The sequence below is a fragment of the Grus americana genome, chromosome 32, assembly GCF_028858705.1.
Source record: "Grus americana isolate bGruAme1 chromosome 32, bGruAme1.mat, whole genome shotgun sequence".
NCBI classification, from domain to species: domain Eukaryota; kingdom Metazoa; phylum Chordata; class Aves; order Gruiformes; family Gruidae; genus Grus; species Grus americana.
The window spans coordinates 1,944,925-1,969,011 of NC_072883.1; the positions used below are offsets into that span (position 1 = coordinate 1,944,925).

Consider the following 24,087-nt stretch of genomic DNA (forward strand, 5'->3'; position numbering starts at 1 on the left):
GAGGGGTTCTGGAGGCATCTTGGGAGGTCCTGAGGGGTCTTAGGGGGTCCTGGGGGGATATTCGGGGGTTAAGGGAGTCTTGAGGGGTTCTGAGGGGGCTTGGGAGGTCCTTGGGGGGGTCTTGAGGGGTCTTGGGGGATGCTGGGGGTGGGTCATGGGGGGTTCTGAGGAATCTTGGAGGGGTCTTGGAGGGGTCTCGGGTGTCTCTTGGCCCCTGGGGAGGACCCTGGTGGGAATCCTGGGGGTCCCTGGAGGGGTATTGGGGGTCTCTTGGGCCATGAAAGGAGTCCCTGAAGCATCTTGGTGGGTCTCGAGGGGTCCTGGGGGGCTCTGGAGGGGTCTTGGGGGGTGCTGAGTGGTCTTGGAGGGGTTCTGAAGGGGTCTTGGGGCGTCCTGGGAGGTCCTGAGGGGTATTGGGGGTCCCTGGGTGGGTCTTGAGGGGGTCTGCAGACCTTGGAGGGGGGGTCATGGGGGAGTCTTGGGGGTTTCCGGGGGGGGGGGATGACTTTGGAGGAGGTGTCTGGGGGGGGTTGGGGTGTCTTGGGCATCCCTTGGCCCTGGGGGGTCCCTGGGGGGATTCCTGAGGGGGTCTGGGGCTCTCTGGATCATGGGGGTGTCCCTGGGGGTGTCTTGGGGGTCCCTTAGCCCTGGGCAATCCTGGGGGGTCCCTGGGAGGGGGTTCCTGGGGGTCGCTGGGGGGGGGGTCCCTCGAGGGGTGTTGTGGGGGAGGTCCGATGGGGTCCCTCAACTGGGGTGGATCTTGGGGCGGTTCCTGCGGGGTCTCGGGGGGGGGGGGTCCTGGGGGTCACTACAGGGTCCCTGGGGGGGTCCCCGTGGGGGGGTATCCCCTGGGGGGGGTCTTGGGGGGGGTTGTCTCTGGACCATGTGAGGGGGTCCCTGGGGAAGGTGGGGTGTCCTGGGTGGGGGTCTGATGGGGTGGGGGGGGGTTCCGCAGGGGACGCGCTCTCCTACCACGCCGGCAGCCCCTTCTCCACGCGGGACCGGGACCCCCGGGGCCGCCCCCGCCCCTGCGCTGTTGCCTACACCGGGGCCTGGTGGTACCACAACTGCCACTACGCCAACCTCAACGGGCGCTACGGGACCCCCCACCACCACCAGGCACGCCATAGGGGCTGGGGACCTATAGGGGGCAACTGGGGGGGGGGGGGGGCGCTATGGGGCCAAAGCACGGTTGATGGGGTCTATAGGGGCCGTGGGGGGGCCATAGGAGGCTGTAGGAGGACCTGGAGGGCACATAAAGGGGTCAATGGGGGGGGCTATAGGGGCCATAGTGGGGTCTATAGGGGCCGTGGCGATGCTATAGAAGCCTTGGGGGGATCTGTAGGGGCTGTAACGGGGTCTATAGGGGACATAATGGGGTCTATGGGGGGGCCTATAGGGTCCATAACGGACTCTATAGGGACAAAGGGGGGGCTATAGGGGCCACAGGGGCCTAAAGCTGCCATAGGGGGATCTACGGGGACTACAGGGGAGCTGTATGGGCCATAGGGAGGCCTCTAGGGGCATATAGGCACCTATAGGGGCTATACAGGGGTCTATAAGGGGCCATAGAGAGGCCGTAGGAGCTATATGAGCCATACAGCGGTCTGTATGGGTCATAGGAGGGTCTATAGGGGCCATAGGGGGACCTATATGGGATATGGGGCAGCTATAGGGGCTATACAGAGGTCTGTAGGGGACATGGGGGGTCCTGTGGAGGTCACAAGGGAACATATGATGGGGCTACAGCAACTATAGGAAGTTCTATAGGGGCCATGGGGGGGATGTCCTATGGGGGGGACACACGTATATGGGCACTACGCAGCACAGGACCCCCATGGCACTGCCCACAGCGGTGGGTACCTATGGGGACCATAGGGGTGGTGGGCACGGCACCCCTACGGGGGATGGGGGAGCAACGGGGGATCCTATGGGGGCTACGCGGGCCACTCGGTCCTACACCCTATAGGCTCCATAGGGCCCAAGACCCTATAGAGCCTAGCCCCAGATCCACTCTGGGCATGGGGACCCTATAGGAGCCATAAGGCCCGGGGCAGGGGAGGGATCTAGGGCCCCTATAGGGATCTATAGGGATCTATAAGGATCTGTAGGGATCTATAGGGATCTATAGGGTGCCTATAGGGTGCCTACAGGGCCTGACGGACCTCCCCTGGCTCTCCTCAGGGCATCAACTGGTTTCCCTGGAAAGGGTTCGAGTTCTCCATCCCCTTCACCGAGATGAAGCTGCGGCCGCAGCGTGACTGAGGGGGCGCGGGGGTCCGGGCAGGACCCGGGGGGGGGGGGGGGGGGGGGGGCCCAGGAAGGAGGCGGGACATGTGGGGGGAGGGGCAGAGGCGAAGCTTTTATGGAGGGGTGGAGGGGAATAAAGGTTGCCTGTAACCCCCGCCCCCCGGTGAACCAGGTGTTGGGGCGGTGAGGGGGGGACACCCAGGTATCTGGGGGTGCAGGCAGCACCAGGCATCCAGGAGTGCAGGCAGGAGCAGCACCAGGCGTCCAGGAGTGCAGGCAGCTGGGGTGCAGGCAGCACCAGGCAGCCAGGAGTGCAGGCAGCAGGCAGCACCTGGCATCCAGGAGTGCAGGCAGGAGCAGCACCAGGCATCCAGGAGTGCAGGCAGCTGGGGTGCAGGCAGCACCAGGCAGCCAGGAGTGCAGGCAGGAGCAGCACCAGGCAGCCAGGAGTGCAGGCAGCAGGCAGCACCAGGCATAGCGGCCCAGTCCCAGGAGCCCGCGCTTGGTTAGGCAGGGGGTTGGCAGGGCACCATGCGGACGCGGAAGGGCGGGCAGCGCAGGACGGTGCCTGCCGATACGTCCAGGCAGGGCAGGACCCCCGGGGCCGGGGGTTCCAGGCGGAATTCCTGCAGGATCTTGCCCAGGAAGACGAAGAGCTCGGCCCGTGCCAGCCCCTCCCCCAGGCAGGATCGGGCCCCGCAGCCGAACGGCACCAGCGCCCGCCAGGGAGCCCCCGGCTCCAGGAACCGCTCTGGGGGGGGCAGGGCAAGGGGGGGGGGGGTCAGGGGACTCAGTCGGGAGGGGACCCACCCCAAGGGGGTCAGGGGACCTGGATATCCAAGGAGGGGACCCACCTAAAGGGGTTCAGGGGACCCCGGTGGCCGGGGAGGGGACCCACCCCAAGGGGGTCGGGGATACCAGCGTCTAGGAGGGGACCCCCAGCATCTAGGAGGGGACCCCGGTGGCCGGGGAGGGGACCCACCCCAAGGGGGTCAGGGGACCTGGATATCCAAGGAGGAGACCCACCTAAAGGGGTTCAGGGGACCCCGGTGGCCGGGGAGGGGACCCACCCCAAGGGGGTTCAGGGGACCCCCAGCGTCTAGGAGGGGACCCCGGTGTCTGGGCGTACCGGGCAGGAAGTCCTCGGGGTGGTGCCAGGTGTCGGGGTCCTGATGGGCAGCCAGGAGGTTGGGGACCAGGATGGAGCCAGCCGGCACCGTGATGTCCCCGACGCTGGGATGGGACAGGGAGGTACTGGGATGTACTGGGCTCTGCTGAGGCCTACTGGGACCTACTGGGATCTTCTGGGCACTGCTGGGGCCTAATGGGGTTCTCTGGGATCTATTGGAGTCTACTGGGGCCTGCTGGGACCTCCTTGGACCTACTGGGTTTTTTGGGGGCCGCCTGGGGTCCACTGGGCCCTGCTGAGGCCTATTCGGGTCTACTGGGACATACTGGACTCTGCTGGTGTCTTCTGGGGCCCACTGGGATGTACTGGAGCATGCTGGGGCCTGCTGGGATCTTAGGGGGGGGTGTCTATTGGGGTCTACTGGGACCCTACTGAGACATACTGGGTTCTGCTGCCATCTTCTGGGGCCTCCTGGGATATACCGAGGCTTACTGGGGCTTACTGAGATGTACTGGGCTCTGCTGGCACCTGCTGGGCTCTACTGGGGCAGCTACTGGGAACTGCTGGGCTCTGCTGGGGTCTACTGGGGCTTAGTGGGGCTCTTGGGGTCTACTGGGGTCTACTGGGACCTCCTTGGGCCTACTGGGGCCCTCTGAGGCCTACTGGGACCGGCTGGGGCCTTCTCGAGCCTACTGAGGTTTCCTGCAGTCTATTGGGGTTTACTGAGACCTACTGGGGGCTACTGGGAGTTACTGGGAGTTGCTGGGATGTATTGGAGTCTACGGGGGCCTGCTGGGGCCTTCTGGTGTCCACTGGGCCCTGCTGAGGCCTATTCAGGTCTACTGGGACATACTGGACTCTGCTGGTGTCTTCTGGAGCCCACTGGGATGTACCGGAGCATGCTGGGGCCGGCTGGGATCTTAGGGGGGGGGGGTGTCTACTGGGGCCCTACTGGGATCTACTGGGCTCTACTGGCATCTACTGGGACCTGCGGGGATCTTCTGGGCTCTGCTGGGGCCTACTGAGGCTTAACAGGGCTCTCTGTGGTCTACTGGGGCCTGCTGGGATCTTGGGGGGGGGGGGTCTGTTGGGGTCTACTGGGGCCCTACTGGGATATACTGGCTTCTGCTGCCATCTTCTGGGGCTTACTGGGATATACCGAGGCTTACTGGGGCCTGCTGAGTTGTACTGGGCTCTACTGGGGCACCTACTGAGACCTGCTGGGCTCTGCTGGGGTCTACTGGGGCTTAATGGGGCTCTCAGGGGTCTACTGGGTTCTACTGGGACCTACTGGAACCTCCTTGAGCCTAGTGGGGCCCTCTGGGCCATGCTGGGGCCTCCTTGAGCCGACTGGAGTCTATTGCAGTCTATTGGGGTTTAGTGAGGCCTACTGGGGTCTACTGGGACCTACTGGGATGTACTGGAGTCTACCGGGGTCTGCTGAGACCTGCTGGGCCCTTTTGGGGTTCACTGGGCTCTGCTGGGGCCTACTCGGGCCTGCAGGGGTCTACTGGGACATACTGGACTCTGCTGGGATCTACTGGGGCCTGCTGGGATCTTGGGGGGGGGGGGGGTCTGTTGGGGTCTACTGGGACATACTGGGACATACTGGGTTCTGCTGCCATCTTCTGGGGCCTCCTGGGATCTACCGAAGCTTAGTGGGGCCTACTGGGATGTACTGGGCTCTGCTGGCACCTGCTGGGCTCTACTGGGACTTAATGAAGCTCTCTGGGTTCTACTGGGGGTCTGCTGGGACCTTCTGGGGCTTACTGGGATCTACTGGGGCTTACAGGTGCCTGCTGGGATCTACTGGGGCCAGCTGGCACCTACTGGGCTCTGCTGGATCCACTGGGCCCTAGTTGGGTCTACTGGGGCCTGCTGGGACCTACTGGGCTCTGCTGGAGGCCTACTGGGACGTACTGGGATCTACTGGGACCTACTGGGTCTACTGGGAACTGCTGGGGTCTCTTGGAGCCCTACTGGGATCTACTGGGGCCTATGGGGCCCTACTTGGGTCTCTTGGGGTCTACTGGGCCCTACTGGGGATGCCCAGTGGTCCCTACTGGTCTATAGTGGTTCATCCTAGTCCATACTCATCTAAACTAGTTCGTACTGTCCTATATGGGGGTCATACTCATCTAAACTGGTCTGTGCTGGTTCATACTGGGCTAAACTGGTGCAAAACACTGATATACATTAGTATACAGTGCTGCAAATGGAAGCCCGGTGATCCCTACTGGTTTATAGTGGTTCATACTGGTTTAGTCTAGTTCATACTCATCTAAGCTGGTCTATACTAGTCCATACTGGGCCATCTTCATCTCAACTGGTCCATACTGGTCTAAACTGATGCAAAACACGGGTGCACAGGGCTGCAAAGGAATGCCCAGTGGTCCATACTGGTCTATAGTGGTCCAAACTGGTTCATTCTAGTTCTTACTCATCTAAACTGGTCTACGCTGGTTCATACTGGTTCAAAACACATTGCTGCACGGTGCTGCAATCTGATGCCCTGTGGTCCCTAACTGGTCTATAGTGGTTCATGCTGGTTTCTTCTAGTCCATACTGGCCTGTACTGGTCCATGCTAGTCTATACTGGTCCATGCTAGTCTATACTGGTCCATGCTGGTCTATACTGGTTCATACTGGTCTATACTGGTTCAAAACACACTGCTGCACAGTGCTGCAACCCGATGCCAGGTGGTCCCTAACTGGTCTATAGTGGTTCATGCTAGCACCCGCTCGTCTGTACCCATTCATACTGGTCTGTACTGGTCTGCACTGGTTTCTACTGGCCATACCTGGTGTGGCGGCGGGCACAGTGGGGCAGGGCCAGGGGGGCGGGGGGCCGGAGCCGCAGGGTCTCGGTGACGGTGGCGTGGAGGAGGGGCAGGCGCCCGGTGTCCCCCGCCTGGGGGGTCCCGGTGGGACCCAGCTCCCGCCGCAGCTCTGCCCGCAGCCGCTCCTGCAGCTGGCGACACGTGGGGCACACGCATGTCACACACCGGGCACCACCTCCTGGGGTGACACGCGTGTCGCGGTGCATCTTGGGGGGAAAGGGGGGGGTGGGACATAAAGGGACCGAGGAGCCACGTGGGGCACGGAAACAGATGTGACACGCGTGTGACATGTGTGTGGCACCTCGGGGCGGTGCAAGGGGATGGCGATGGACGCGGGGTGGGGGACAAGGGGGACGTAGGACACGGGTGGGAACACGGGATCCCCTGGGGACATGGGACCGTTCTGTGGGGACATGGACACGGATGTGACGTGTGTGTGGCACCTTGGGGCAATGGAAGGGAACAGCGATGGCCATGGGGAGGGGGACACGGAGGACACGTGTGAGGACACGGGACCCCCTGGAGACACGTGTGGGGACGCGTGGACACATGTGGGGCCGCGGCCACGGCTGTGACACGCGTGTGGCACCTCGGGGCAGAGCAGGGAGATGGGGCTGGCCATGGCGGGGGGGGCACAGGGGATGCATAGGACACGTGTGGGGACGTGGGACCCCCCCGGGGGACACATGTGGGGACATGAGGACACACGTGGGGATGCTGACACAGCTGTGACACGCGTGTGGCACCTCGGGGCGGTGCAGCAGGAAGGCGACGGCCCAGGCCAGCGCAGCAGCCGTGGTCTCGGTGCCCCCGATGAAGAGATCGACCAGGGCCATGTGGAGGCGGGGGGGGCTCAAGGGACCTCCCCGGACACGGGGGTCCCGTCCCTGCAGCACCCCCAGAACCGTGTCCCCGGGGGGGGACGGGCACTCCTGTGGGGACACGTGGCAGTGGGTGGGTGTCCCGTGTGTCCGTCCCCCCCCCCCCGGGTCCGTGTGTGTCCCCCCCCCACCTCGTGCCGCCGGATCTGAGCTTCCACGAAGGCGTCGCGGCGCTCAACCAGGCGCAGCAGCTCCCGCAGCCCCGGGTTGGGCAGGACCTGGGACGTATGGATCCCATAGGGACCCCCCCCCCAACCCCGAGCCCTATAGACACCACCACCCCCCCCCAGGACCCCCCCCCCCAACTCCTCTCAGCCCTATATAAACCCTATAGCCCCCCCCGGCCATATAAACCCCCCCCAGCCCCATATACCCCCCAGGGCCATATAGCCCCTATAACATCCCCCTGCCCCCGACCATACAGCCCCTCCCTCAGCCCCATATAGATCCCTCCACGACCCATATAGATCCCCAGCCCCATAGAAACCGTGCACCTCAGCCTCCCAGAGCACACAGCCCGTCCCCCAGCCCCATACAGCCCCTATACCCCCCCCAGCCCCATACAGCCCCTGTACCCCCCCACCCAGCTCCATATAGCCCCTATAGCACCCCCCAGCCCCGTACAGCCCCTATACCCCCCTGGGCTGTATAGCCCCTATAACACACACCCCCCAGCCCCATACAGCCCCTATACCCCCCCCCCCGGGCTGTACAGCCCCTATAACACCGCCCCCCCCCCAGCCCCATACAGCCCCTATCCGCCCCCCCAACCCCATATAACCCCTATACTCCCCCCCAGCCCCATACAGCCCCTCCCCCCCCCCGGGCTGTACAGCCCCTATAGCACCCCCAGCCCCCCCCAGCCCCATACACCCCCTGTCCCCCCCAGCCCGTGCAGCCCCCCCGGGCCCGGCTCACCCGCAGCAGCGGCAGCAGCTCGAGCGCCCGCACGCTGCCCCTGCCCCACACCGCCAGCAGCTCCACCAGGCAGCGCGTGAAGGCGCGGAGCTCGGCCTCGGGGGGCAGCTGGGGGGGACACGGGGGGCACCACGCGGCGGGGTCACCCCCCACCCCCCCCCCCCAGGGAACCGGGGTACCCCCGGGCACATGGGGACCCCCCGACTCCTGGGTCACCCCCCCCCCCAACTCCAAGGTCACCCCCAGAGCTGGGTCACCCCCAAACTCCCAGGGTTCCCCCCCCCCCCAATTCCTGGGTCTCCTCAGGACACCTGGGACCCCCCCCCAACTCCTGGGTGTCCCCCAAACTGCTGGGACCCCCCGAACTCCTGAGACACCCCAAATGTACGGGTCCCCCCCAAACCCCTGGGTCCTCCCGAGCCCTTGGGTCTCCCCCGAACCCCTGGGTCCCCCCAAATTCCTGGGTACCCCCCCGCAACCCTTGGGTCCCCCCCAATCCCTGGGTCCCCTCCCCAAACCCCTGGGACCCCCCAGGACACCTGGGTCCCCCCAAATTCCTGGCTTCCCCCAACCCTTGGGTCCCCCCCCCAAACCCCTGGGTCCCCCCAAACCCCTGGGTCCCCCCAAATTCCTGGCTCCCCCCCCAACCCCCGGCCCCCCCCCCAACTCTTGGGTCCCCCCCCAACCCCTGGGTCCCCCCAAACCCCCGGCTCCCCCCCACCCCCCCGCCCCCCCCCAACTCTTGGGTCCCGTCCCCCCCAACCCCTGGGTCCCCCCAAACCCCTGAGTCCCCCCGAATTCCTGGCTCCCCCCCCCCCTAACCCCCGGGTCCCCCCCGCAACTCTTGGGTCCCCCCCAGTCCCTGGATCCCCCCAAACCCCCGGGTCCCCCCCCAACTCTTGGGTCCCCCCCCAACCCCTGGGTCCCCCCAAACCCCTGGGTCCCCCCGAATTCCTGGCTCCCCCCAACCCCCGGCCCCCCCCCCAACTCTTGGGTCCCCCCCCCAACCCCTGGGTCCCCCCAAATTCCTGCCCCCCCCACCAGCTCCCCGAAGAGGAGGCGGCCGATGGTGCTGCACGTGTGGAAGGGGAAAACCTCAAAGGGGTCCAGGGGGGCCCCCCCGTGGGAACGCAGCTCCTGGGGGGGGGACAGGGGGGGGCTCAGGGGGGGATTGGGGTCCCCGGGGGGTACCGGGGGGGGGGGTGTTGGGGTCCCTAAGGGGTTTTTTTGGGAGCCCAGGGGGCCCTAAGTGAGATTTGGGGGGGGCTCAGGGAGGTGTTGGGGGGCCCTGAGGGGGTTTGGGGGTCTCTACGGGGGTTTAGGGGGGTCCCAGGGGGATATGGGGGGGCCCTAAGGAGTCTGGGGGGGCCCCACCGTGGGAACATAGAGCCCAGGGGGTGTCGAGGGGAGAGTTGGGGTCTGCAGGGGCGTTTTGGGGTCCCTAAAGGGGTTTTGGGGTGTCTCAGAGGGATATGGGGGGGGTAAGAGGATATTGGGGTGTCCCAGGGAGATAAAAGGGGTTTGGGGTCCCCATGGGTGGTATTGGGGGGCCCTAAGTGGGGTTTGGGGGGGGCTTGGGAGTCCCTAAAGGGGTTTTGGGGTGCTCCAGGGGGTGTTTGGGGGCCCTGAGAGGGTTTTGGGGGTCCCAAGGGAGCATCGGGGGGTCCCGGGGGACAGAGAGGGGGCTCTAAGGGGGGGTTTGGGGGGTCCTAAGGGGATTTTGGGGGGCTCTAAGAGGTTTGGGGGGGGTCCTAAGGGGATTTCGGGGGTCCCTTAAGGGTGTTTTGGGGTGTGCTGGGGAGGTATTGGGGGGCCCTAAGTGGGGTTGGGGGGGTTGGGGTTCCTAAGGGGGTTTTGGGGTGGCCCAGGACAATATGGGGGGGCCCTAAGGGCGTTTTGGGGTTCCCTGGGGAATATTGGGGGGTCCCAGAGGGTTTTGGGGGACCTAAGGGGGAGTTTGGGGGCCCCAGGGGGTTTTGGGGTCCCTTGGAGGGGTATTAGGGTGCCCTGTGAGGGTTTGGGGGGGCCCAGGGGAATGGGGGGGCTCTAAGGGTGATTTTGGGGTGCGGGGGGGGTGCAAGGGGCGTTGGGGTGCGGGGTTTCGGGGTGCAGGGGGAGGGGCTGCGATGGCGGGTTTGGGGGTGCTCGGGGGGGGGGGTGGGGGTGTCTCCCGGGTTTGAAGCAGAGTTTCGGGGTGCAGGGGGATGATTTTTGGGGTGCAGGGGTTTATGAGGTGCGGGGGGGGGTGCAGGGTAATTTCGGGGTGCGGGGGGGTGCAGGGTGGTTTCGGGGTGCTGTTTTGGGGTGCAGGGACACATTGGGGTGCAGGGTGATTTTTGGGGGTGCAGGGGTTTATGGGGTGCGGGGGTGATTTCGGGGTGCGGGGGGTTTCAGGGTAATTTCGGGATGCAGTTTCGGGGTGCAGGGGGTTCGGGGGTGATTTCGGGGTGCAGGGTGGTTTCAGGGTGCGGGGGGGGTGCAGGGTGTTTATTCCGGGGTGGAGGGGGGCAATGCGGCGGGGGGGTAATTTGGGGGTGCAGTGTGGGGGTGCAGGGGTGATTTGGGGGTGCAGGGGTGATGTGGAGGTGCAGGAGGGATGTGGGGGTGCAGGGGGGTGATTTTGGGGTGCAGAGGGGTGCAGGGGTGATTTGGGGGTGCAGGGGAGTGATGTGGGGGTGCAGGGGTGATTGGGGGTGCAGGGGGATGTGGGGGCGATTTGGGGGTGCAGGAGTGATGTGGGGGTGCAGGGGTGATTGATTTGGGGGGTGCAGGGGTTTATGAGGTGCGGGGGGGTGCAGGGTAATTTCGGGGTGCGGAGGGGTGCAGGGTGGTTTCGGGGTGCTGTTTTGGGGTGCAGGGGGACATGGGGGTGCAGGGTGATTTTGGGGGTGCAGGGGTTTATGGGGTGCAGGGTTTGGGGTGTGTGGGGGTTGTGGTGCAGGAGGGTGAGTTTTTTGGGGGAGGTTGGGGTGCAGGCAGGGTAATTTTGGGGTGCGGGGTGCAGTTTCGGGGGTGCAGGGGCTGTTCTGGGGATTGGGGTGCAGGGTGATTCCGGGGTGCGGGGTGATGTTTTTGGGGTGCGGGGCTTTATGGGGTGCGGGGGTGATTTCGGGGTGCGGGGGGGGTTTCAGGGTAATTTCGGGGTGCAGTTTCGGGGTGCAGAGGATGATTTGGGGGTGCAGGGGTGATGGATGATTTGGGGGTGCAGGGGGATGTGGGGGTGCAGGGGATGATTTGGGGGTGCAGGGCTGATGTGGGGGTGCAGGGGTGGATAATTTGGGGGTGCAGGGAGTGATGTGGGGGTGCAGGGGATGATTTGGGGGTGCAGGAGTGGGTGATGATGTGGGGTGCAGGGGATGATTTGGGGGTGCAGGGGTGATGTGGGGGTGCAGGGGTGGGTGATGATTTGGGGGTGCAGGGGTGATTGAGGGTGCAGGGGATGATTTGGGGGTGCAGGGCTGATGTGGGGGTGCAGGGGTGATTTGGGGGTGCAGGAGTGGGTGATGATGTGGGGTGCAGGGGATGATTTGGGGGTGCAGGGGTGATGTGGGGGTGCAGGGGTGGGTGATGATTTGGGGGTGCAGGGGTGATTGAGGGTGCAGGGGATGATTTGGGGGTGCAGGGCTGATGTGGGGGTGCAGGGGTGATTTGGGGGTGCAGCGCCGCTCACCGCACACAGCGCTCCCGCCTGGCGCTGCAGAAGGGGCCGCAGCCGCCCCGCCCCCGCCCGGCCCAGCGCCCCCCGCGTCAGCGCGCGCTGCCGCCGCCAGCCCGGGGAGGCCCCGCCCAGCGCCAGGTCCCGCCCCCCGCGAGACACCAGCGCCGCTGGGGGAGGGGAGGGGATGGGGGGGGGGCACCCCCCGGTCAGGGCACCCACCGGCACCCGGGGAAGGGGGGGCAACCCCCACCCCGCCCCCCCCACCCCAAAGCTGACGTCACCCCCAGATCGCCCTCCTCCCCCCCCCATCACCTACGTCACTGCCAGGGTCACCCCGTCACCGCAGGGTCACACCCCCCCACCCCTCCGTCACCCACATCACCCCCAGCCCCCCCCCAGACACCCCCCCCCGGGGCACCCCAGGGGCACCCAGCCCCCCCCCATAGCCCCCCCCATCCCCCCACCCCCCAGAGCACCCCGGGGCCCCCCCATTGCCCCAGAGCCCCCTCCCGGTTCCCCCCGGTTCCCCCCCCGAGGCACCCAGCCCCCCCCACCCCCAGAGCACCCCGATCCCCCCAGACCCCACTCCCCCATCCCCCCCAAACCCCCCCGAGCACCCCAGGGCCCCCCCAGCCCCTCCCCTGCACCCCCCCATCACCCCCCTCCGCCCCCCCCAAAGCCCCCCCCCGGGCCCCCCCGGGTCCCTCCCGGGGCACCCAGCCCCCCCCACCCCCAGAGCACCCCGATCCCCCGGCCCCCCCAAACCCCCCCGTACCCAGGTAGCTGGGGGGCCGCCCCAGCCAGTCCCCCCAGTGCCGGGCCAGCGCCTCCCGGATGGTCCCCGCCGAGCTCAGCACCAGCACGTCTGGGGGGGGGGGGAATTGGGGGGACCCCAAAACTGGGGGAGACACCCCAAAACCAGGGAGGAACCACAAAACCGGGGGGGACCCCCCAAAACCGGGGAGGGACCACAAAATAGGGGGGGGGGGAAGATGGGGAGTCCTGGGGTGGGGGGGTTGGGTCTCTAATTTGGGGGTTCGGGGGGGGATTTGGGGGGTTCGGGGGGGTCTGTGGGGGTTGGGGGGGGTTTGGGGGTTCGGGGGGGGCTCAGGGTCAGTTAGGGGGTCCCCAAGGGGGGGGGGGGAAGGTTTTAGGGGTCCCCGAGGCAGGTTTGGGGGGGGAAGGGGGGCAGTTTGGGGGTCCCCGGGTCAGGTTTGGGGGTGACGGTGTGGGGGTCGGTTTCGGGGTGCCCCCCCCCCACTCACCGCGCTCCCCCAGGCGCATGCGCAGGACGGGCCCGTGCCGGCGGGCGAGGCGGCGGAGGTGCAGCGCCCCCTGCGGGTGCAGCAGGTGCAGCGCCCCCCCCCCGAGGGCCCCCCGCCCCCTCCCGCGCCCCCCAGGGCCCCCCCAGCACCCCCAAAACCCCCAGCGCCCCCCCCAGCACCCCCAGCGCCCCCAAAACCCCCAGCGCTCCCAGCGCCCCCAGCACCCCCAGTGCTCCCAGAACCCCCAGCACCAGCGTGGCCGCCATCGCCCCGGGGGGGCCCCCCCCGACGAGCCCCCCCTATATTGGGGAGACCCCTAAGCCCCGCCCCCCTAAGCCCCGCCCCCGCAGGCCCCCAGCCAGCCGCTATAGTGGGGCCCCTAAGCCCCGCCCCCCCGAAGCCCCGCCCCTGCTGGCACTGTAATGAATGGCTGCTAAGCCCCGCCCCAAGCCCCGCCCCCGCACGTAGCCCCGCCCCCGCCACGCTAACGGGTTGGCCCCTTAAGCCCCGCCCCCTGAAGCTCCTCCCCAAGCCTCGCCCCCACCGGCACGGCGCTGTAATGAATGGCTGCTAAGCCCCGCCCCTCTAACGGGTTGGCCCGCAAGCCCCGCCCCCTCAGTGACACGCACACCCCAACCCCCGCCCCTCGCCCTAAGCCCCGCCCCCGGGAAGCCCCCGCCCGCCGCTATCAATGGGCGCCCCCGGCCCCGCCCCTCGAGGCCCCGCCCCCAAATTATCGGGGCGCCCCCCCCCCCCCAACTGACCCCCCCCAGCGGCAGCAGCACCCGGGGGTTAGCACACATTTATTGGGGGGCACGGGGGGGGTCCCATTTGGGGGGTGCCCCAAGGGGGGGTTCCCATTGGGGGGGTCGCGTTTGGGGGGGGGATCCTGTCGGGGGGTTCCCGAGGGGGGGGGTCCCACGGGGGGGGGGTGTCCCATGGGGGGGTCCCATTTGGGGGTTCCCGAGGGGGGTTCCCGGGGGGTCCCATTGGGGGGGTCACATTTGGGGGGGTCACATTTGGGGTGCCCCAAGGGGGGTTCCCATTGGGCGGGGTCGTGTTTGGGGGGGGGGGGGATCCTGTCGGGGGGTTCCCGAGGGGGGGGTCCCATGGGGGGGGGTGTCCCACGGGGGGGTCACATTTGGGGGTTCCCAAGGGGGGATCCCACGGGGAGGGTGTCCCATCGGGGGGTCCCATGGGGGGATCCCGGGGGGTCCCATTGGGAGGGGTCTCATTGGGGGGTTCCCACTGGGGGGGTCCCATTTTGGGGGGGGTCCCCCCAGACGCCCCCTACTCCACGCCCCGCAGGCGCCGCGCCAGCTGCAGGTCCTTGGGGTAGAGGGTGACGCGCCGGGCGTGCAGGGCGCAGAGGTGGGCGTCCTCCAGCAGCCGCACCGCAAACGCCTCCGCTGCCTGCGCCACCCCCGTCAGCGCACCCGGGGGGGCACCCAGCACCCACCGGGGGCACCCAGCACCCATCAGGGCACCCAGCACCCACCCGGGGCCACCCCTGCCCCAGCACCCACGGGACCTTCCCCAGACCCCCAGCACCCAGTGGACCTCCAGCACCCCGAGATCCTCCCCAGACCCCCCCAGCACCCATGGGACCCTCCTCAGACCAACCCAGCACCCATGGGACACCCCCAGATTCCCCCCAGCACCCCCGGGCCCCCCCAGCACCCACAGACACACCCCCCCCAGCACCCATGGGACACTCCCAGATCCCCCCAGCACCCCCGGGCACCTCCAGCACCCCTGGGCCCCCCCCAGCACCTATAGACCCCCCCCCAGCACCCATGGGACCCCCCCAGGCCCCCCCCAGCACCCATGAGACCCCCCCTAGGCCCCTCCCAGCACCCATGGGACCCCCCCAGCACCCACCTCCTGCAGGGCCACCAGCGCCATGCGCTGCCACCGGTAGTCGACCCCCCGGGTGAAGAGCAGACAGATCTCCCGCACCTGGGGACAGCGGGGTGGCACGGGGGGGGGCACGGGGGGGGCACCCTGGGGGGGCCACGGACAGGGAGGGGACACCCGGGAGGGACTGGGGGGGACAACGCGGGGGGGCACCCTGGGGTGGCAGTGGGGGGACACGACACCCTGGGGATGGCGGGGGGGGGACACAGGCTGGGTGGGGGGACAGCGGGGGGGGGGACACACACACATCCCCCCCTGGGGACACCCTGGGCTGGGGGACACCCGGGGGTGGGGGGGCACCGTGGGGACACCCAGGGACATCCCAGCCCAGTGATGGGGACAGCAGGGACATGGGGGACACCCTGGGGGGGACATGGGGACAGTGACACCCCGGGGGGGGACATCACCCTGGGGGGGGACACAGGGACAGTGACACCCCGGGGGGGGGCATGGGGACATGGGGACACCCTGGGGGGACACCACATGGGGACAGTGACACCCTGGGGGGGGACATGGGGACAGTGACACCCCGGGGGGGGGACATCACCCTGGGGGGGGACACACGGGGACACAGCCTGTCCCGGGGGGAGGGGACACACAAGGCCATTGGGGAGGGGACAAGGCCACCGCGTCATTGGGGGGGGGCAAGGCCGGGGGGAGGGGACCTGCGTCATGGGGGGGGCAAGGACACGGGGGCTGTGACAGCACAGGCTGTGACGCGCTGGGGCTGGGGGGGTCCCGGGGGGGTGGGGGGGTTGAAGTGGGGCTGAGGGTGGGGGGGCCTGGGGGGCTCGGGGGGGGGGGTCAGGGTGGGGGTCCCGGGGGGGGCTCAGGGGGGTCCTGGGGGGCTCAGGGGGGGTCAGGGTGGGGTCCCAGGGGGCTCAGGGGGGGCTCAGGATGGGGGTCAGGGTGGGGCTCAGGGTGGGGTCCCGGGGGGGGCAGCCCCGCTCACCAGGCGCACGAAGGGCCCCGGGCGCAGCAGCAGGCGGGTGCTGCTCTGGTACCGACGGATCTCCTGCAGCGCCCGCTCACCCGGCCGGCGTCCTGGGACGGGGGACACGGGGGGACACGGGGGGACACGGGGGGACACACGGGGGGGACACACGGGGGGGACAGGGATGGGGGAGATGGGGGGTCAGGGGGGTGGGGGGACACAGGGACATGGGGGGGATGGGAGGGACAGGGACACGGGGGGGGACACGGGGGGGCAGAGTGGAATGGGGGGACAACACGGGGACACGCACAGGGACACGGGGGGACACGGGGGGACACGGGGGGACACGGGGGGACACACACACACACACGCACACGCACACACAGTGTCAGGGCCTGGCACGGGGGGGCAGGGGGGGTCTGTGGGGGGCGGGGGGAGGGACGGGGGTGGGGGGGATCTATAGGGGCTGGGGGATCTATAGGGGGATCTAGGGGGGGATCTAGGGGGGCGGGGGAGGATCTATAGGGGGATCTAGGGGGGGATCTATAGGGGCGGGGGAGGATCTATAGGGGTCGGGGAGGGACCTGTAGGTTCCAGGAGAAATCTATAGGGCCCGGGAGTGGAGGGATCCACGGGGTCCGGGGGAATCTATAGGGGGCAGGTTTGGGGAGAGGGAAGGATCTATAAGGTTGGGGGGGGATCTATAGGGCCCGGGGCAGGGTGGGAGCTATAGGGTGCAGGGGGATCTATAGGTCCTGGCATGCAGGGCGGAGTCTGGGAGGGATCTATAGGGCCCACAGGAGGGACGCAGGGGGAGCTATAGGGTGCAGGGGGGAAGGGAGGGATCCATAGGGCCAGGGGGAATCTATAGGATCCACAGGGATCTATATGGCCCAGGGCAGGGAATAACAGAGGGATCTATACAGTCCAGGGGGATCTATAGGGGCGCGGGGGCAGGGATCCATAGGGTCCTGAGGGGTGTGTGTGAGTTCTAGGAGATCTATAGGGGAGAGAACTATAAGGTTGGGGGGAAGGGGAATCTATAGTGTCCGGGGGGGGAGGGAGGGATCTATAGGGTCTGGGGGGGATCTATAGGGTCTGGGGGGGCCTATAGGGTCCGGAGGGGAAAGGGGGTGATCCATAGGGTCTGGAAGGGCCCTACGGGGGTTGAGGGCGTCTATAGGATGGGGGGGGGTAGGGAGGGATCCACAGGGCATAGAAGGGACCTATAGAGCCCTATAGAACCCTATAGGGTCCTACAGAGTCCAGTGGGCTCTATAGCATTGGGGGGGCAGGGAACTTGCAGGGTTTGGGGGGGATCTATAGGGCCGGGGAGGGATCCATAGGGTCTGGGGGGTTCCATAGGGTGAGGGTGGGACCTATAGGGCGTGGGGGTTCTATAGGGTGAGGGAGGGCTCTGTAGACCATGGGGGTTTCTATAGGCCCCAGGGGTTGTATAGGGCCAGGGAGGGATCCATAGGGCCTGGGGCGTTCCATAGGGTGAGGGTGGGATCTATAGGGCCCGGGGGATCCCACAGTCCCAGGGGGTTCTATAGGGTGAGGGAGGGTCCCACAGGCCCAGGGTATCCATAGGGTGAGGGAAGGATCTATAGGGTGAGGGGGGGATCTATAGGGTGAGAGGGGATCTATAGGGTGAGGGGGGCTCTATAGGGGGAGGAGGGATCTATCTATAGGGTGAGGGCTCTATAGGGTGGGGGAGGGCTCTATAGGGTGAGGGGTTTCTATAGGGTGAGGAGGGCTCTATAGGGTGAGGGGTTTCTATAGGGTGAGGGGTTTCTATAGGGTGAGGGGGATCTATAGGGTGAGGGGGATCTATAGGATGGGGAGGGATCTATAGGGTGAGGGGGAATCTATAGGGTGAGGGATCTATAGGGTGAGGGGGGCTCTATAGGGTGAGGAGGGCTCTATAGGGTGGGGAGGGGATCTATAGGGTGAGGAGGGCTCTATAGGGTGAGGGGTTTCTATAGGGTGAGGGGTTTCTATAGGGTGGGGAGGGATCTATAGGGTGAGGGGTTTCTATAGGGTGAGGGGTTTCTATAGGGTGGGGAGGGATCTATAGGGTGAGGGGTTTCTATAGGGTGAGGGGTTTCTATAGGGTGAGGGGTTTCTATAGGCCCCGGGTCCCCCAGCCCCCCCCCACTCACTGCGGGGCCGTCTGGGCGTTGGCGGGGGCGGGGGGGGCGGGGGGGGCGCGGGGACGCGGCGGCGCCGGGGGGCGGTGGGTTTGGGGCGGGGCATGACGAGAGGGCCCCCCGCTATGACATCACCCTGCCGCTCGCGCCGTGACGTCACGCCCGAGACCCCCCGACCTGCCGCCGCCTCGCGGATTCAAATCTCCCGCCGCGCCGCTCTGCGTCTGCTGACGTCACTTCCGCCCTCCCCGCCCTGCCTCCCCTTCGCCCGCCCAATAGGCGCCCGCCCCGCCGCTCTGCGCCGCCGGAGGCCGCGTCTCGATGGTGCCGCGGAGGCCGCGGGGCGAATTAGCATAAATTTGCATGGCTCCGCCCCCCGCCGCGGGGCGCGGGAAAGCCTTTATTCGGTGGGGGCGGGGCGCGGCGCCAGTCGCTCCCAGTACAGTCCCGGGGCGGTCCCAGTTCCTCCCAGTCCCTCCCAGCACCATCCCAGTGGCCCCCAGGGTGCTCCCTGTAGCTCCCAGTGGCTCCCAGTACCGTCCCAGTTTCGTCCCAGTTGCTCCCAGCATGTTCCAGTCACTCCCAGTATGACACCAGCATCATCCCAGTATGATCCCAGTTGCCCCCAGCACGATCCCAGTTGCTCCCAGTTGCCCACAGGGCAGTCCCAGTTCCTCCCAGTTGCCCCCAGCACAATCCCAGTTGCCCCCAGGGTGCTCCCAGTAGCTCCCAGTATCATCCCAGTATCATCCCAGTCGCTCCCAGTAGCTCCCAGTATCATCCCAGTTGCTCCCAGCATGTTCCAGTCACTCCTAGTTGCCCCCAGCACGATCCCAGTTGCCCCCAGGGTGCTCCCAGTAGCTCCCAGTATCATCCCAGTATCATCCCAGTCGCTCCCAGCATGTTCCAGTCGCTCCCAGTTGCCCCCAGGGTGCTCCCAGTGGCTCCCAGTCTGACCGCAGCAGCATCCCCGCCTGATCCCGGTTGCCCCCAGCCTGTTCCAGTGGCTCCCAGTGGCTCCCAGTGGCTCCCAGTGGCTCCCAGTGCCCCTCAGAACGGGCACCCCCCGGCCCGCAGGGTGCTCAGCAGCTCCAGCAGGGGGCGGCAGGGCGCGGCGGGCCCGCAGCGGGGGAGGGGCGGCACCTCCTCGAGCCACGAGTGGGGACCGGGCAGGAACCGCGGGCTGGGGGGCACGGGGGGGTCAGGGGGGTCACGGGGGTCACGGGGGATGGGGAGCACGGGGGGACACGGGGGGATGGGGGACACGGGGGGATGGGGGACAGGGGGCACGGGGGGGACACGGGGGGATGGGGTCACGGGTCATGGGGTCACGGGGGGACACGGGGGGATGGGGGCACGGGGGGGCATGGGGGAGGGGAGGACACGGGGGGGGAAGGGAACGTGGGTAAAAGGGGGGACACGGGGGGGACATGGACACCCACGGACACAGGGGGACACGGGGGGAGATTTGGGGACACGGGGGGGACATGGACACCCACGGACACAGGGGGACACGGGGGGAGATTTGGGGACACGGGGGGACACCCACGGACACGGGGGGGGACGGGACACCCGGGGCACACGGACACGGGGGGACACGGACACGGGGGGGCACAGACACGGGGGTGGACGGATACGGGGGGCACACACACACACACGGGGCACACGGACACGGGGGGGACACGGACACGGGGGGGCACAGACACGGGGGGGGACGGGACACCCGGGGCACATGGACACGGGGGGCACAGACACGGGGCACAGGGACACGGGGGGGACACACAGACACGGGGGGGCACACCCGGGGCACACGGACACGGGGGGACACATGGACACGGGGCACAGGGACGGGGGGGGACACCCAGACACAGGGGGGCACAGACACGGGACACACAGACAGACACGGGGCACACACGGACACGGGGCACACACGGACACGCGGGGCCCACGCGGCTCTCACCGTCCCTGGGGGTCGCTCAGCAGCGTCCCCTCCCCCCCCATGAGCAGGTACCGGCGGGGGGGGCGGAGCCTCAGGGGGCAACTGCCGCGCGCCAGCACCTGGCCCCGCCCCCGCAGGGCCGGCTCTGCCCCCGCCAGCCCCAGTCAGCCCCAGTCAGCACCAGTAACCACCAGTAACCGCCAGTAACCACCAGTAACCGCCAGTACGGCCCAGCGCCCCGCCGCTGCCCCCACAGGGCCCCCCCAGTACGGCCCAGAGCTCCTCCCGTGGGGCCCTTATGCCCCCCCAGTCCATCCCAGTCCATCCCAGTAGTCCCCATATGGCCCCACAGTCCCTTCCAGTCCTTCCCAGCACCCCCAGTCCCAGCTCCCAGTGCCTCCCAGTCCCTCCCAGTGCCTCCCAGTGCCTCCCAGTCCCTCCCAGTGCCCCCCAGTCCCAGCTCCCAGTGCCCCCTGGTCCCTCCCAGTCCCTCCCAGTGCCCCCAGTCCCACCTCCCAGTGCCCCCCAGTCCCAGCTCCCAGTGCCCCCTGGTCCCTCCCAGTCCCTCCCAGTGCCCCCAGTCCCACCTCCCAGTGCCCCCCAGTCCCTCCCAGTCCCTCCCAGTGCCCCCAGTCCCACCTCCCAGTCCCTCCCAGTCCCTCCCAGTGCCCCCCAGTCCCTCCCAGTCCTTCCCAGTGCCCCCAGTCCCACCTCCCAGTCCCTCCCAGTGCCCCCAGTGCCCCCAGTCCCAGCTCCCAGTGCCCCCAGTGCCAGCTCCCAGTGCCCCCCAGTCCCTCCCAGTCCCTCCCAGTGCCCCCAGTGCCCCCAGTCCCAGCTCCCAGTGCCCCCAGTGCCAGCTCCCAGTGCCCCCCAGTCCCTCCCAGTCCCTCCCAGTGCCCCCAGTCCCAGCTCCCAGTGCCCCCAGTGCCAGCTCCCAGTGCCCCCCAGTCCCTCCCAGTGCCCCCAGTCCCACCTCCCAGTCCCTCCCAGTCCCTCCCAGTGCCCCCAGTCCCTCCCAGTCCTTCCCAGTGCCCCCAGTCCCAGCTCCCAGTCCCTCCCAGTGCCCCCAGTGCCCCCAGTCCCACCTCCCAGTGCCTCCCAGTCCCTCCCAGTCCTTCCCAGCACCCCCAGTGCCAGCTCCCAGTGCCCCCCAGTCCCTCCCAGTCCCTCCCAGTGCCCCCAGTGCCCCCAGTCCCACCTCCCAGCAGCACCTCCAGGATCTCCACCTCGAAGGCCAGGAAGGGCCCGGCCTCGCCCTGGGCCTGGGCCTGAACCAGCAGCGCTGGGGGCAGGGGGTCAACGGGTCAGGGGTCACGGGGGTCAGGGGTCACGGGGTCACAGGGGTCACGGGGCTCGGGGGGTCACGGGGGTTGGGGGTCAGGGGGTTTGGGGGTATCAAAGGGGTCAGGGGTCAGGGGGTCAGGGGTCATGGTGGGTCACAGGGGTCAGGGGGTTCAGGGGGTTTGGGGGTCACAGGGTCCCAGGAAGCTGGGGGTCAGGAGGGGTCATGGGGGGTCCCGGGGGTCAGGGGGGTTTGGGGGGTCACTGGGGTCAAAGGTGTTGGGGGGTTCTGGGGGGCAGGGGGGGGTCAGGTGTGGGGTGACCCCTGGGGGGGTTGGGGTGCGGGTTTGGGGTCCCCCCGGGGGTGCAGGGTTTGGGGTGCCCAGTTTGGGGTGCAGGGTCTGGGGTGCGGGTTTTGGGGGTGCAGGTTTGGGGGTGCAGGTTCGGGGTGCAGGTTTTGGGGTGCAGGGTTTTGGGTGCAGGGTTTGGGGTGGTTTTGGGGGTGCAGGTTTTGGGGGTGCAGGTTTTGGGTGCAGGGTTGTGCTGCAGGTTTTGGGGGTGCAGGTTTTGGGGTGCAGGTTCAGGGTGCAGGTTTTGGTGTGCAGGGTTTGGGGGTGCAGGGTTTGGGGTGGTTTTGGGGGTGCAGGGTTTGGGGTGCAGGTTCAGGGTGCAGGTTCGGGGTGCAGGTTTTGGGGGTGCAGGTTTGGGGGTGCAGGTTTGGGGTGCAGGTTTGGGGTGCAGGTTTTGGGGGTGCAGGTTTTGGGGTGCAGGTTTTGGGGTGCAGGTTCAGGGTGCAGGTTTGGGGTGCAGGTTTTGGGGTGCCCCTCACCGTAGCTGACGCGGGGGCTGTAGCAGGCGAAGTCCAGGCGCTCGGCGAGGGCCAGGTCCTGAGCCCCCCCCCGGGGCTGGGGGCACCCGCCTGTGGGCGAGAGGGGCGTCGGGGGGGCGCAGGGGTGGGGGTGCTGTGGGGTGCAGTTGGGGGCTGCTATGGGTGCTGGGCGTGCTGGGGGTGCTACGGGTCACTATGGGTGCCGTGGGTCACTATGGGTGACGTGGGGGGTGCTGTGGGTGCTAAGGGTCACTGTGGGTGCTGTGGGTCACTGTGGGTGCCGTGTGGGTCACTATGGGTGCTGTGGGTCACTGTGGGTGCTATGGGTCACTGTGGGTGCTATGGGTCACTATGGGTGCCATGGGTCACTGTGGGTGCCATGGGGGTGCTGTGGGTGGTGTGGGTGCTGTGGGTCACTGTGGGTGCTATGGGTCACTGTGGGTCACTGTGGGTGCTGGGGGTGCTGGGGGGTCCCACCGCGGGCACAGAGGCAGAGGCAGGATGAGCACAGGGTGCTGCGGGTGCCATGGGTCACTGTGGGTGCTGTGGGTCACTATGGGTACTGTGGGTCACGATGGGTCACTGTGGGTGCCATGGGGGTGCTGTGGGTGCTATGGGTCACTATGGGTCACTGTGGGTCACTGTGGGTCACTGTGGGTGCTGTGGGTACCGTGTGGGTCACTGTGGGTCACTATGGGTCACAGTGGATGCTGTGGGTCACTATGGGTGCTGTGGGTCACTATGGGTCACAGTGGATGCTGTGGGTCACTATGGGTGCTGTGGGTCACTATGGGTGCTATGGGTCACTATGGGTCACTGTGGGTCACAGTGGATGCTGTGGGTCACTATGGGTGCTGTGGGGGTGCTGTGGGTGCTGTGGGTGCTGGGGTCCCACCGTGGGCGCAGAGGCAGAGCTGGGACGAGCACAGGGTGGGCAGGAGGCTGCTCCGGCGCGGGGCGTTGTAGAACACGGTGCAGCGCTGGGCTGGGCGGGGCCGGGGGAGGAGTCAGCCAGGACACGCCCCTCCCGGGCCACGCCCACTGCGACCACACCCACCAACCCGGCCCTGCCCACGGGCTGGCCACGCCCCCGACCACGCCCCACACAGAGACCACGCCCCCGCAAAGACCACGCCCCCAGAGTCCACACCCCAACAGACCACGCCCCCGCAGACCATGCCTCCACACTGACCACGCCCCGCAAAGACCACGCCCCCACAGAGACCACACCCCCACAGAGACCACACCCCCACAGAGACCACACCCCCACAGAGACCACGCCCCTGCAGACCACCCCCCCGCAGACCACGCCCCCGGCCCCGCCCACCCGGCTCGTAGTAGTCGTAGATGGTGGCCATGGCCGGCTGGAGCTGCCCCACGGCCACGTCCTGAGTGGCCCCGAAGCTGAAGCACTGCCGCTGGGTGGGCACCTGCGGGGCACGGGGGGGCGTGGGGGGGGGCACGGGGGCACGGGGGGGCACGAGGGGGCACGAGGGGGTGGGGGACATGGGGACACAGGGGGGCACGGGGGGATGTGGGGGGACCTGGGGGGGTGTGGGGGGACACGGGGGGGATGCAGGGGCATGGGGACACGGGGGGGGCGTGGGGGGGGCATGGGGACCTGGGGGACATGGGGGTGACATTGGGGGGTTGGGGGGTGTGGGGGGACACAGGGGGGCACGAGGGGGTGGGGAACGTGGGGACACGGGGGGACATGGGGATGTTGGGGGACCTGGGGGGGTGTGGGGGGACACGGGGGGGACATGGGGGCATGGGGACATGGGGGGGGGGGCATGGGGACCTGGGGGCACATGGGGACATGGGGTGTTGGGGCCACGGGGGGACATTGGGGGGCTGCGGGGGTGTGGGGGGACACGGGGGGACACGGGGATGTTGGGGGACATGGGGGGGTGTGGGGGGACGTGGGGGGATGTTGGGGACAGGGGGGACACGGGACCCACGGGGACAGAGGGACACAGGGGGCTGGGGGCTGTGGGGGGACACCAGGGGGTCACGGGGGGGGGGGGGACACACACGGGGGGGATATGGGGGGCACACGGGGGGACATGGGGGGCACACGGGGGCGCCCGGCC

General features: G+C 68.0%; 4 protein-coding genes across 4 annotated transcripts in view; 1 reads left to right on the forward strand and 3 right to left on the reverse strand.

Moving 5' to 3' along the window:
* Positions 1 to 2,328, forward strand: part of LOC129198269 (tenascin-X-like) — a 74,324-nt gene extending 71,996 nt beyond the window's left edge. Inside the window, exons 61-62 of the mRNA XM_054807420.1 lie at positions 956 to 1,119; positions 2,185 to 2,328. Coding sequence (XP_054663395.1) covers positions 956 to 1,119; positions 2,185 to 2,265 — 245 coding nt within the window. The 3' untranslated portion in view covers positions 2,266 to 2,328. The remainder of the gene's footprint in view (positions 1 to 955; positions 1,120 to 2,184) is intronic.
* A 15-nt stretch (positions 2,329 to 2,343) lies between these two features.
* On the reverse strand, positions 2,344 to 14,204 carry LOC129198270 (steroid 21-hydroxylase-like). The gene is made up of 11 exons (XM_054807421.1): positions 14,110 to 14,204; positions 12,942 to 13,093; positions 12,452 to 12,541; positions 11,689 to 11,843; positions 9,060 to 9,155; positions 8,019 to 8,126; positions 7,232 to 7,318; positions 6,966 to 7,151; positions 6,181 to 6,350; positions 3,380 to 3,483; positions 2,344 to 3,001 (listed from the first exon to the last, which is right to left on the reverse strand). Exons 1-11 carry the CDS (start codon positions 14,202 to 14,204, stop codon positions 2,757 to 2,759), a joined length of 1,488 nt encoding a protein of 495 aa, XP_054663396.1. The 3' UTR covers positions 2,344 to 2,756.
* Positions 13,989 to 18,184, reverse strand: CENPA (centromere protein A). Its single transcript, XM_054807744.1, has 4 exons — positions 17,958 to 18,184; positions 15,811 to 15,902; positions 14,819 to 14,900; positions 13,989 to 14,350 (listed from the first exon to the last, which is right to left on the reverse strand). The coding sequence occupies exons 1-4, from the start codon at positions 18,049 to 18,051 to the stop codon at positions 14,232 to 14,234; spliced, it is 387 nt and encodes a 128-aa protein (XP_054663719.1). The 5' UTR covers positions 18,052 to 18,184; the 3' UTR covers positions 13,989 to 14,231.
* A 115-nt stretch (positions 18,185 to 18,299) lies between these two features.
* The window catches only part of LOC129198433 (complement C4-B-like), a 28,184-nt gene continuing 22,396 nt past the window's right edge, over positions 18,300 to 24,087 (reverse strand). The window contains exons 34-39 of the mRNA XM_054807743.1: positions 23,322 to 23,424; positions 22,890 to 22,979; positions 21,995 to 22,084; positions 21,083 to 21,166; positions 19,906 to 20,029; positions 18,300 to 19,128 (exon numbers count right to left, since the gene is read on the reverse strand). Of these exons, the coding sequence (XP_054663718.1) occupies positions 18,996 to 19,128; positions 19,906 to 20,029; positions 21,083 to 21,166; positions 21,995 to 22,084; positions 22,890 to 22,979; positions 23,322 to 23,424 (624 nt within the window). The 3' untranslated portion in view covers positions 18,300 to 18,995. The remainder of the gene's footprint in view (positions 19,129 to 19,905; positions 20,030 to 21,082; positions 21,167 to 21,994; positions 22,085 to 22,889; positions 22,980 to 23,321; positions 23,425 to 24,087) is intronic.